The sequence below is a fragment of the Melospiza georgiana genome, chromosome 5 (assembly GCF_028018845.1).
Source record: "Melospiza georgiana isolate bMelGeo1 chromosome 5, bMelGeo1.pri, whole genome shotgun sequence".
In the NCBI taxonomy this organism is placed as follows: domain Eukaryota; kingdom Metazoa; phylum Chordata; class Aves; order Passeriformes; family Passerellidae; genus Melospiza; species Melospiza georgiana.
The window spans coordinates 56,588,441-56,601,823 of NC_080434.1; the positions used below are offsets into that span (position 1 = coordinate 56,588,441).

A 13,383-nucleotide genomic window follows, 5' to 3' on the forward strand; every position below is an offset into this window, starting at 1 on the left:
GGCCTAATGGGATAAAACAACCTTTACACAACTTCCATGTACTTCAGTGCTTGAAGTATTACAGCAAACATTAAATATGCAAAGTATCAGTGATACACAAACAACAAACATGGTCAAACCGTCCTAAGGAAAAATCACATCCACATTATACATAGTTACTTCTACATTCAACTTTATAATGATTCTTGCCACTTCCAAAACCCAAAGGCTTTAATGCACAACTTTTTAATTCAATTTTTATTAAAATAAAATTTAGAAAAACATAAATGTATGCTATCAATGAGCACTATGAAGAGTGCTCCAGCCACAGACCTTTTCCTGCTAGCACAAAGAGTTCCTCAGATGGTTCTGCTTTCTTTCTCTCAACCTAACCTCTCCATTTCATAAAAACCTCCTTGGGCATGAGATACAGCGTTTCCAACCAGTGAGGTTCATTCAGCAACTAAAACAGGATCCATCCCTTCCAGAAAGGCTGTCTCCAATCACACCTTAAAAAAGGGGATGGATGAAAACAAGACATGATGCATGAATGTGGAGCCTTGGTCATCTACTCTGTGTTGTGCAGTTCAATCCTTGTTCAAACTACTTCCATAGGACTCATGGGTACAGGTCTGTGCAGCCCTCAGGACACAGAAAATCCCTATTTTTCCTTGTCTATTAACTGGGCACTGCCTCAATCCTATGATGACTACATTGCTGTAATGGGAAACATGGTCATGAATTTGGAATGTCTGGCTCATTAATACCAGCTAATACTGCTATGCATGACATCAGCTGGAAAACAAGGAAAAGAACCAAGGAAAATGCATTTAAACTACAGAGTAGTACCTAGCTTTGTCAAGTAAAGAGACAGTGCTCATGCTGACAAAGCCATTCACTAAAAAACCTCCAGAAAAAAAAAATAAGCAAAATACTACTATAAAAAATACTGAGGTAGAGAGCATATTGAGAAGGCACAGGCTTACACTGGTCACTTGCACCAGCAAACAACTGAGAGTGACTAGAGTGTAAGTGCACCATCATAATGGGCTTCAGCTGCACCAGCTGCAGAGCAAATCCACTATGCTGATAGCAATGAAGCAAATGGCTTTTCTTTTTCCCAGTTTCTATTAAGAGACTGTTTTTTTTAATGAGCCCTTCTTCACAAATTAACATAGTCAAATATTAACCTCTCTTACTCCCTAAAGCATCTCAGAATTTGACATTAAAACATATGCACCCCTTGTTTATTATAGCAGAAATTCCAGAAAAGCTGCTTAATTTTGACTTATGAAAATTATATTCAGGGTCTACTTTCACTGAAAGCCAACTGGAGAGCAAAATTGCTTTTGGAAAGTGAGAAAAGAATGTCCACACTGGGCTGCAATGGGAATTTTATTCTGAATACCCAAATTGATTTGGAAATCCCTTTCATCTAAGCAAAAAGTTCTCCAGATCAGCACTACACATCTCCTTACAAGAATTTCTTGGTTAAGAAAATGTTTTATTCCTAAATATGGATGCTAGTTACAGTATCAGCACATCAGGACAATTACGCAAACCTCCCAGAAGAGCCAAAGCCCACCCTGCATTTCAGCAAGTATTCACTGGTGTTCTACTCAGCACTACCCTACAGTAAAAAAGCCAGACCAGCACAAAAATGGGAGTGGCACATTTGATCAGATTACAAGTATGATTCCTTTGTACCAATTTCATCCTTTTCAGTGGTAGCCAAAAAGAATAAAAATGTTCTCTTGTGATACTATCTACAAGACTGCTTTTTATTAAGGGGAAATTAAAAAAAAAAAAACCAACAAAACAAAACCTCCTACCCCAGTCCCCCCCCCCAAAAAACCCAACACCCTAAAATTCACAGAAAACAAAAGTTCATGAAAATTATCTTTTACCCCAGTGAGAAGTGAATGCTATTTCAGAGCACAATGTATGATACAGCAATGAAGCACACTGAAGCCTCCACAAACTCATATTAAGAGTATCTGCTGACTGAGCAAGTGCAAGTATTTGCACATACAGGCATATTGCAATAGGCTGGGCTACACAATAGCTCGTTTTAAGCTTTTTCCTTTAAATCGGACTCTAATCTCTCACAGGTACAAATAACTCAGGATCTGTTTAAATGCTATGCTGCAGTTAGGGGTTACTAACCTGATACAGCTGCAAGTTAATTTTAGGATCAATTTAGGATGAGCTGACCATTTACAATTTAAAATACAGCCTTATCACTGGATCATTTAGGCTTTCTTCCAGGTTTCGCCTTCAGCTGTTCACAAGAGCTGAACAAGGGTTTGAAGATGTTCTATTAAGAGCGTGCTGTAGATTAAAGCACTGATTTAAATAATCCAAACTAAACAAAGAAAACCCACAGAAACACGCCTCCTGAAACCAAGTTTAATTCTGGGTGGAACCTGCCAGCTTTGCAGTTAAGATGCAAGAAGCTCTGACTGTGGTGATTCTCTGCGATTCTTCAAAAAAGACAAGCCAACCTACAAAGGGATTCTCAACAATCTCTGCCGAGAGACACAAATAACCCTCTAGAACCCAGGTCAAGCGCTCAAAGACCGACTGCTCTGCCCGGGAGAGCGCTGTGGGACTTCCCACACGGCCCAAGCCTCCCCAGGCTCCAGCAGCACGGCAGAACCGAACCTACAATAACACAAACTGCTCTATCAAGGTCATCTTGTTTTGGCCCTGCGTGTTTAAAGGCAGCCACTTTCCGACGGAGCCGAATATGAAATATTCATGCTGGCTGCCGGAGCGGCAGACGCCGGGGGCTGCGGGACTCTGGCTCCAGGGGCGGCAGCAGGGCAGGAGGGATGGCCGGGGTTTCGGCCGGGTTCCAGCCAGGTTCCAGCCTGCAGCCCCCACGCTCCGACACCCCGAACACCCGGCAGAGCTGCGCCGCCGCCTTCCATCCCGGCGGAGCCCCGCCCCGCACAAAGAGAATCCCCTTCCCGGTTAGCTGCCTCTGCCCGGACTCGGCGCGGCGACTGAGAAGCGGACGAGGCCGGGTTCACCCACAACGGTTCAAGTCCGCGCCCGCCCATCCCGCCCGCCCCGACCCCCGCGGCCCGCAGCTGCTCCGCTCCGCTCACCATGAACGCTGCGGTCCCTCACGGGCGGCGGCGCCGGAGCCCCATTGCCCGCCCCGCACCGCGGGCCTGGCTCCCGCCGCCCGGGCCCGCACGGCCTCGCGGGCCGCCCGCCCGCCCCGCCCGGGCCGCCTCCCGCGGGTGGGTCCGGCCGGGCCGCCCCGCCCCGCCAGCCGCGCTAATCACCCGCGGAGCCGCCGCACAGCATCGCTTCTCTCCGCCTCGCCCAGCGCTGCCTGGGCACGCACGGCACCGCCTGGCACACGCCTCCCGGGCCGCCCCGACAGCCCGGCCCTGCCCGGTGCGGATCCGGGGCCGTGACGGACAACACAAGCCTGCCACAAGCTCGTCTGCATTAGCCGCAGTCTTTGTCAGCTCGGCATTACGGGTGCCTTCAGGACGCAGCTGCATCCCCCAAACACTGACATCCCGCTTCACTGCTTTCCCACACTGCCGCTTCCCCTCCCCGCGTCCCTGGCTCCAAGCCAGGCGTTTGCTTGTACCGAGTCCCGCTCTGCCTTGCTGAGACAGCCTCGGTACCTGTCCGAAGTGCAAGATCAGCTAAAACTCACCAACCCCTACATCAGTACCGAAGGATGCGATACTTCCCTTCAGCATAAACATCTTTTCAGTACCACTCATGCTCTGTCCACCTCTGGCAGCTATAAGAGATAGATATATAAATCTCTTCTGCAGTTCGGACAACTTCCACATTACCTCCTGCTAAATATTTTACCTCAATCTGGATAGATTATCAACCTTAATTTTAATTTGTTCAAAGGCTCTATAATTTAATTCAGTAGAGACACCCAAATTGCTCCGGCTTCATCTTTGGCAGACTTGCATTTTCAAATAATACCTATTGACCTGCAAGTGCTGCTATGTTCTCAGCTCTGCACTAAGGATTTCATATTCTTAAGCATCACTGACTGTGGTTTGCAGCTGCCAGGGTGAATTGCTCATGATCTTTTAATCAAAGTCTGACCCTCAATCCCAAAATGATCAGCAAGGACTGATCTGAAAACAACCAATCACTTAAGTATTCTGCTTTCAATGGGCGGCTTTGTAGAAGCTAAACTATTTTCTCAGAATTGCTAGGTGTTATACCAGCTATTGTTTTCAACTTGTGACTTCACATCTATTTCACAGATTCAGTGATACAATACCAAGTACAGAACAGTTCGTTCACTGTTTAAAAGTATCTCAGCTCCATTCCCACCAATGCCAATTAGTTGCAGACACCCGCCATCCAAACATCTCATGTCAAAGCAAAAGTCAGCACAGCTCATGCAAAACATGACAGGCTCCAAACTAAGTTATCACACATATCAAAAAAGCCATTCATGTAAAGTTATAGCTATTAATTCAGGCAAAAAGCAGCTCCTGAGGAAGAGCACCCTTGGACGGACAGTGGTATTCCTGCAGTAGATGTCTGTGCTTTCCCACTAAAAATAGAATTATATTGCAGCTCTTCTGCAAAGCAGACCAGGAGAGAGGGATGCTGGTGACACAGGGTAAAAAGTGAAGTACTCCCTGTAACTCAAACCACAGCTGGCCACATGTTAGAGTTGGTAGCAGTCACTATTTTTAGGTTGCTGCATTTACAACAGTATCTGAGACTACTTAAACAGGTTGTGCACAAGATTTAACTACATTTTATTTTTTCCACTGGCCTCACCCAGCATATGAAATAAGAACTGGACCAGAATTGCACAAGCAAAAAGAAAACTATTTTTTCCTGGTTTTTAAATCTTGCCACTACCTCAACAGTGCTTCAACAGTTGTCTTCCATTGTTTCATGACTGTCTAATGCATCTCCACCTGAAATCTCTTCCCTTTTCTAAATGAAATAGTTTACCAGACAAATTTTAGCTGGTGCACACCCAGCACTTCACTGTCCCCCACCCCATTTCTGTGCCACCATTAATCAGACATGTGATTGCAAACTGCTGCACTGGGGAAATGACACCACCAAACCCACACCTTTTGTTCTGTTCCTGCAATGCCTGCTGTGGGGCAATGTAAACTGAAAGGAAAAGGAAAGGAATATGCAGCAGGACTACCAGATAATGAAATTTGTTATGGTCTTTGGGTTGGGAAACTAAGATCTGATTCTTCATAGGGCACCAGGCCAGAAAGTAATAATTTTAATAAAGACCCTTATATTTACAATAATCAAAGAGAATTTAAGGGGACTGAAACCATAGGCAAAGATCAGATTATCAGACTATCCTTCAAAACTTAATGGAGAATAAATACATACTTCTGAGTTCAGATATTACACTGTCAAACAATTTCTTAGGGATCTTTACATATAACTTTAAAACCAGTACAGAACTATTCTGAAATGCAAATAATTTATTAATTACTGATCTAACAACCTGAGAAATCAGAACTGCACACCCAACCTGTACACTTTAGCGATCTGCCAAGCTCTAAAAATAATTAATGGTTCAAAACCCATCAGCCCTACTTGCTTTACACAGCTCTCTGTATGTGTATATATTTATGTTTAATCCTCTTACATTAAAGAAAGGATATGAGCAGAAGATAGCAATGACATGACAGAACTTGATGGTAATAACATATGTATGAAGTTTTATCTTCCACCAGGACATCTTTCTCATCTTTAGTAGCACAGTATTCTCCTGTTCTTTACTTTACCAATTAGGAATGTCTAAGCAATGTAAAAGATAAGATACTATGGCCAGGCTGTAAAGAAAACTTCACACTATTTGTAGGCATAATTTCAAGTGCCCTGAAATTTTCCTCTTTTTCCCTGGGAAGCAGCTACTTTTTCTTTCAGATTACAGGGGACACACAACCTGGGATGGCAACTGATGTGATCCCACGCAATCACACTAAAGTTAATTGAAAAAATAATCCATACATGTTACAGAAAGTTACGAGTAAAGCAAAAGAGTGAGAAGCCACATACTCTGTTTTGCAGTCCTGTGCTCCAGCCACTGGACTATTTTAACAATTTTTCCATATACATATTTTTATAACATCATATTTTGAGTGAGATTTAGATTAAGGAACATTTAAAACCTAAGTACAGACAAGGCCAGGTAAATTCTTCCAAAAAGAATAACAGCTTGCTGTTTTGAAGTCTGTTGCCTCTAATCATTCAATGTGCTGTGTATCAGGTGGTTCTCGCCCTCAGGGTTCACATTTCCCTTGTGCTATATGTAAATAATTTAAGTGGGTTTTGGTTATATAGAGTGACATGCTTCATTAAAAAAAAACAAAAGGAAGGAAAATATTTGAAGTACTCAGAGACAAAGCATACCATGAACCATTTTGCTAAAAAACAGCTTTTTACTGTCAAAAGCAAGATCTTCAATCAGATTGTGCAGTGTAATGTTACGAGTGACTCCAACATGAGTCACAGTGACAACAAGAAAACAACACCCTCCTGCTTAGAACCCTGCAAAGGACACAATTTAATCTGCACATACAAAAGTGTGCACACCTTCCCTAGCTACTGACACTATCTGGTACACTGCAGTGTTAATCAAATGGAAACATCTGCAGGAAAGGCCTCCAGCAGGACAAGCATCTGGGAAATGTCTGAGCAAGAAAACACGAGCTAAATGGTTGTTTTATTTTACCGCTATTTTCTTGTGAGCATCTGCCAGAATAAAATGCTATAAACACTTGTTTTCAGCATATCCCATTAACATTACTTCCAGGGACTGGAATTCCACTGGATATGGACTTCATGTGAAAATGTAACTTTACTTAATCTGTATGCCTACTCACTGATCTCTCCACCTTTATTTTCTGTGTAGGCTCAGCATCATACCCTTCCAAAGAACCTCTCAGCAAGGTTTCCTTCTGACATTTCACATTAGTGCTGATGTTTCAGAAGAAAGCCTACCTTTCTTATCTAGTCTCAACACTTCTACTGTGGCTGAAGATCATGTCAGAACTGTGTTTCTCATTCTGAGAGACACTAAAATAAAAGGACTCTCCATGCCACATCAACCTGATGCTAACACCACTCTGAAATGGCCAAAAATCCAGATTAACTCCAGGATATAGAGGAAAGGAGTCACAGGAATATCCCATTTCATCTTGCAAGTTCTCAAATCCGTTGCAAACACCAATACTTGTAATCTTCAATACAAGAATGCCTCCTACTTTGCAATGCACAAAAACTTGTATTTTATGCTGTTGAGAGACACCCCACAGCACACAGCCACTGTTTTGTTTCAAACAGTTGCTTTGTAGGTAAGTATGTGCACACTTGTATCCAGCTCCATGACTCCAGCACATACACCACACTAATGTAGGGAAAGATACTTCACTTGATACTTTTAACCATATTCTACTTCTCCCCTGGTTTTAAATCTCTCTGCTAATCTCCCTTCTGCTTCCTCATCAAGACTTCGGTATCTTTAAGGGTCTCAGACCCCTTCAAGTTTAATGCTTGTCTGCCCTTGGAAATTACAGAAAAATAAGTTAATAAGTCTACTGCATTAAAACTTCTGAGTGTTTTTCTCCACCCATGTTTGCTTCTCTGATCCCTGAAATTATCTTTGAAGCCATTATGGATGCCAATTTATTACATGCTTAATAAAAAGCTTTTTTTGTACTTATACTGAGTGTGCACCATATTTTCTCTCATCTTGGCCAGTTCCTTGTGTATTCTTTTTTCTTTAAAAAAAAAAAAACTATATAAAAATGTAATATTCCTGAAAAAAATAATCTTCACAACTTAAAGTTCAGTCTTGACAAGAAGAAATTGTAGCTTTTTAAAGCTACACACAAATATAATATATGAAGGAAGGCAACATACCTTCATAGTGTGGCTTAAAGTGCTGACTATTTTCAGGCTTTAATATTCATGAAGCTGTTTCCACTGAACTTTGTCATGCTCAAGTGACAAGTTCTCAATAGAGCACAAGAAAATTATGTGAAAATACTGACAGGCATGAAAAATTTCTAATAAAATCAAGGTAAAAAATAGGACCAAGAATCCTCAGAGAGAGAATGAGAACATAAAATTGGCTAGTCTTCCTTCAGAAAGACACTTCAGGAAAAAGTACCAGTCTGGCTTTTCAAAATCCTTACATCCACATCTTCAGGTACTGTCTTCAGGGTTTCCACCAACACACAGTACCTCCATTCATTTTGCAGAGCTAAAGAAAATCAGCTTTATTTGTTGCTGCTAGTGAGCATGGTAAGAGTTAGCCTTTCAAAACCAGTATCTATCCCCATTCTTTAATTTTAGATGAAGTTTGAGATGTATAAACAGGAAGACAGACAAAGAAAACCTTTGGGTCAAGTTTCCTGGGAGCTTGCTTCTGCTTAACACACAATTAGCACAATGAAGTCTAGCAAAGCTTTCTCAATTTTACATGTCAGCAACAGAAATGTTCCAGTCTCCAGTTAGAATAGGCAGTTCCAACACAATATTTAGGGGCTACACACCTGCTTTCAAAAATTTATTGCCAGCTCTGCTTCACAGCAATGCTTTGCCAAGTGTTTGTGCAATGCAACAGCCAAAGGCACATGAGGTTATTTCCAGGCTTGGTCTCTTCAGACATCTATTTTCATTCAAAAACCCACAAGGGGAGGGGGGAACCTGAAAGCCTCCTGTGTATTGCCAGTGGAAGGTTACTACATGGAAAAAAAACTTACTGCCTACACAGAGAAGTAAGTGTTTAAGTATCTTTCTATTACCATCATGGAAGACACACAAGTACCAGCTGCATGATGGATTCTTACTTAATACAAATGAGAACAAACTTCCACTGATGTATCAGCTGTGCTGAATAGTTATAAACTCTGGCATTGAATTTTTGGGGTTAGAAAGAGTTGTGCATTTGATACTCAAAAGTTGATCATTTTTCCAGGAATTTGTGGCTTCCTGCATTTAAAAATAATCTTGTGCTATCAGCATTCATATTCCAGTTAATGCTAATTATCAGCATGGGCTACAAAGTAACTGTTCCTATTGCGACAAAGGGAACAACTTCAAAGCTCCTGCACTTCCCCAAAACATGCCACAGCATTGAGACAGACCCTGCAGCAGAGACCAGCAGCTGTCACTGTAACTGCAGCACCAACCAACCAAGTTTGTATTTCTATTTAGTATCTGCACTCCTGAAAGCACATACTTATCCTCCAACACCTCTTCAGGATCCCTCCATCTTCCAGGGTTTTGATCCCCACAATTTACAAAGCATTCTAGAGAGCGAGAAAGCTAAAATAAAAGCTTTAAATCTGGAAAAGGATTTCAAAAACACTGTAGCTTGTCATATCTATTTAAACCAATACTCAAACCTGTTTTCTATTAGTCTAATGCTTGTAGTATATTTTTGTACTTGTAATATAATGTACTTTCACACATTGTTAACATATGGAAAAAAGTTCCAACAGCATCTAAAGCAGCACTTTGTCAGCTACATTCTGCTAAATTATGATATCTGAGTCATATTAAATGCTTTTATTATTAAAATACTCAGGAACAATCATCCTGACATAGCTTTCATTTACTGTGAATGGAAGCTACTACTCTTGCTTTTTCTGTTTAAATATGATAGTATTTTTGTTTTAGGCAGGTGATTTTCAAGACAGGACAAGGGCAACATACTCTTTGTAGATTAATACTGCCTACTGGAATTGCTGAATAATCTATTTACTACCGTTCTTGTTGGAGAAAAAAAGACTTTTTAGGACATCATTGACATAATAGGTTTCTTTTTTTCCTTATTTATATTTACCTTCACAAAAGTTAGATGCCCTTTACATATTATTACAATAAAATAAAGGTATTTGTAACTGGATCAGAAGGAAAGATACAAAAGAGCTGTGCATTCAGGCAACTTTTGGGTTATAATTGTTAAGTGAGGAAGTTAGTTACAACTTTATTTCCAGGGAATGTAACAGTAATAGACATAGGTTAGACTAACTTTCTAACTATACCTTCTAACACTGCACTTGCTTCTTCCTGTTAAAAAAAAGGAACTCTGCACCACAGATCTAAATCCTGCCTTTCTGAAGGCTGACAAATAGAAATGAACCCAACAGTGGAGAACATGGGAAGTGACTCATTTTCACCCTTGGACTTCTCATGCAGAACACAAAATAGGCACTACACATTTTCTAGCTTCAAAGTGGCAGTGAAGTCTATATACAAACACTCACCCCATTGGCAGCTATAGCCATCAGTCACAATGACACACCCAGGCTACCCAAAGACAAGCTCTGTACAAACAGGAGACAGTGTTCCATGCACAGCTGTAGCTCTGGCTCCTGCCACAGCCAGCAGCCAGCCTGAACAGACTACTTCCCCTCCAAAGGCCCTGAAGGGGCCATGGGAAGGCAGCAAAGCAGAGCTCAGAAAAGCTCTGTATTTTTAGCACTGCTGGCCATCAGCAGAGGCTGCAGATGTGGATGTGGCACAGGAGGAGCAGCTCCCCACACTGCACAGATTCCACTCAGGACAGGAGGAGCAGCTCCCCACACTGCACAGATTCCATCCAGGACAGGAGGAGCAGCTCCCCGCACTGCACAGATTCCATCCAGGACAGGAGGAGCAGCTCCCCACACTGCACAGATTCCACTCAGGACAGGAGGAGCAGCTCCCCACACTGCACAGATTCCATCCAGGACAGGAGGAGCAGCTCCCCGCACTGCACAGATTCCATCCAGGACAGGAGGAGCAGCTCCCCGTGCTGCACAGATTCCATCCAGGACAGGAGGAGCAGCTCCCCACACTGCACAGATTCCACTCAGGACAGGAGGAGCAGCTCCCCACACTGCACAAATTCTATCCAGGACAGGAGGAGCAGCTCCCCACACTGCACAGATTCCATCCAGAACAGGAGGAGCAGCTCCCCACACTGCACAGATTCCATCCAGGACAGGAGGAGCAGCTCCCCACACTGCACAGATTCCATCCAGAACAGGAGGAGCAGCTCCCCACACTGCACAGATTCCATCCAGGACAGGAGGAGCAGCTCCCCACACTGCACAGATTCCACTCAGGACAGGAGGAGCAGCTCCCCACACTGCACAAATTCTATCCAGGACAGGAGGAGCAGCTCCCCGCACTGCACAGATTCCATCCAGAATCCTCCAGCAGCTCCTCACATGCACAAATTCCATGTGCGTGGGTGGAATCTGTGCAGTGTGGGGAGCTGCTCCTCCTGTTCCAGGTGCACAAGCACCTCCCCACATCAGCACTCTGGGGACTCTGCTCTGCTCTGGGCCTTTTTTAACCTGGAGAAAAGACACTGCTTATAACAGGAGAGTTCATCATTCTGCTTAAAGCATGGGCTGTAATAAATTATTTCCATATTTCTTGCTGGGCACTGTTGCTTTGAAACTCCTTTCCATCTAACAGATCTAAGCCAGAAAACAGACTTTGATAAAATCTCTTTACTTCATCAATCAGGATTATAGCTTAAATCAAGTGAAAATTGAATTGAATTATAATTAACCCAATTCAACTTACAAAGTTTTTTCCTATAGTAATATCAAAAGCTTTACTGTTCATCCCATAACAAAGCATCACCTGTGAGCCAAGCAATTTATTTTCCTGTTTCAAGAGCTCATTTTCACTTTATCATGTGCTGCAGAGTGAGCCTCTTCAGTACAACTGATGGCAATTGACTGGAATGTTGACCCCCCCACATATAGCCATATCCTAATTATTACAGAAAAAACATTTGGGAAAATTATAATCACCAAGTTAAAAATCACAGTTATTTTTAGTTATTAAGGAACTACCATTACAATTTTTCCAACATGGACTATCAGCAAATGAGATTATAAAACATTTAGACCTGAATTTTTGATCAAAGATTGTAATTGAAAGGCCTCAAGTGTTATATGTACTGAATTTTACAAATATTGAAACTTAAAAAAATAAAGATATTCCATTCAGCTCTGATTAGAATTCATATAGTGAAAGCTAAATCTTACAACCCTCATAGGGTCAAAGCACACTTAGAAAGGGAAAAAAAACAACCCAAAGCTTGCTGATTAAAAATTGATTTTGCTATTATAGAAAAGAAAATTAAAATAAATACATTATATTAAAAAAAAAAAATCACTGGGGATGAAAGCTGTAACATGTCTCTAGGATATAGCCAAAATTTGGCTTTCCTCTATATGCCTTATTCTTGTAATATACAAAATCTTGACTGGTCACATGCAAACAAATTCTGTGAAGACAGATCACATGAGAGAGACAACCAAATGATATGCTGGTTAATTCTTGAATTTTAAAAGAATTTCTTTAGAAGAACATTCATTAACAAAACTGGGGGAAGAAAAGTTGCTGCAAATAAATGGTATTTACATATACTTCTGCCAAGCTTGAAAAGAGTTTCTAAAAGAAACAGTGGCTGCAAAGCTTAGTTCAGTTCTACAGTCTAATGGGAGAGAAGAGAACTTTACTTCAGTGGTTATTCTTGGTGAAGTTCTGTCATCTGACTGACTTTGTGCATTTTCAAACACCAATTGCAAAAGCAACTAGCATAACCAGTTCTGCTCAAGCAGAATTCCTTAAGAGAACTGATATAAAACATTAATCATGCAAACCTCCATTGCAAATGCACTTCCAGCTTCTCCAAGATTACTCATCCTGACAGCTTCTGAGTTTTAAAACATTTAACTGGATAAAAACTACAAAAAAGCTCTCAGTGACCCAGTAAAGCAACCCAGCCTGAGCATATGCCAGTATTGCTTCTCTATCAGAAGACTAATACATATATTTTCAGCATCAAAAACAGGACAAGCAACATCTTAGCTGCAGTGGTTTTAATTCCTATACTGTTAAATTACAGTATGATGCTATGCTGTATATACACTTGTTGAACAAGAGAGTGCTGTCAGAAGAGCTTTTACAGGGCCTGAGGAAAGGCTCATGTGCTCACAAAGCCTGGCTGAGCATTGTTTTGGTGAGGGGGCACCTAAATCAGGCTGTGCTTTTAGGTGCTGCTGAGGCTCAATTGGTGCCTTACAGCACTACTCATGACTCAAAGCCTACCTGTCAAAAATAACTTCAAAAAAGCACCAAATCATTTAGGAAGGATTAGTTACTGTTACCCAAGAGGCACTGCAGACAATTGTTTTAGGCTGCAATTTTGCCAGAAACTTGCTAATGGTTGGATGCCATACCACACTACTAATTTAATAGTGACTGTTTTGTAACAAATACAATCATTCAAAGCTGTAATGTAAGATAGTTTGGATGCAAAAGAAAAATATTCACAGTACCAGCAACAACCACAAAATGTCAATAAATTATTTACCCACTTAATAAAGAACATGC

The 13,383-nt window shown here is 41.7% G+C and overlaps 1 protein-coding gene across 2 annotated transcripts in view; it reads right to left on the bottom strand.

Annotated features, from left to right (window-relative positions):
• TBC1D14 (TBC1 domain family member 14) overlaps window positions 1-13,383 on the bottom strand; it is a 64,243-nt gene that overhangs the window by 28,260 nt on the left and 22,600 nt on the right. The window contains exon 1 of one of the 2 annotated variants that reach the window (XM_058024586.1): window positions 3,093-3,179. The exons of the other annotated variant lie outside the window; for it this stretch is intronic. Within the exon in view, the coding sequence (XP_057880569.1) occupies window positions 3,093-3,095 (3 nt within the window). The 5' untranslated portion in view covers window positions 3,096-3,179. Of the gene's footprint in view, window positions 1-3,092; window positions 3,180-13,383 lie in introns of those variants that run through there. 2 annotated transcript variants of the gene reach the window in all.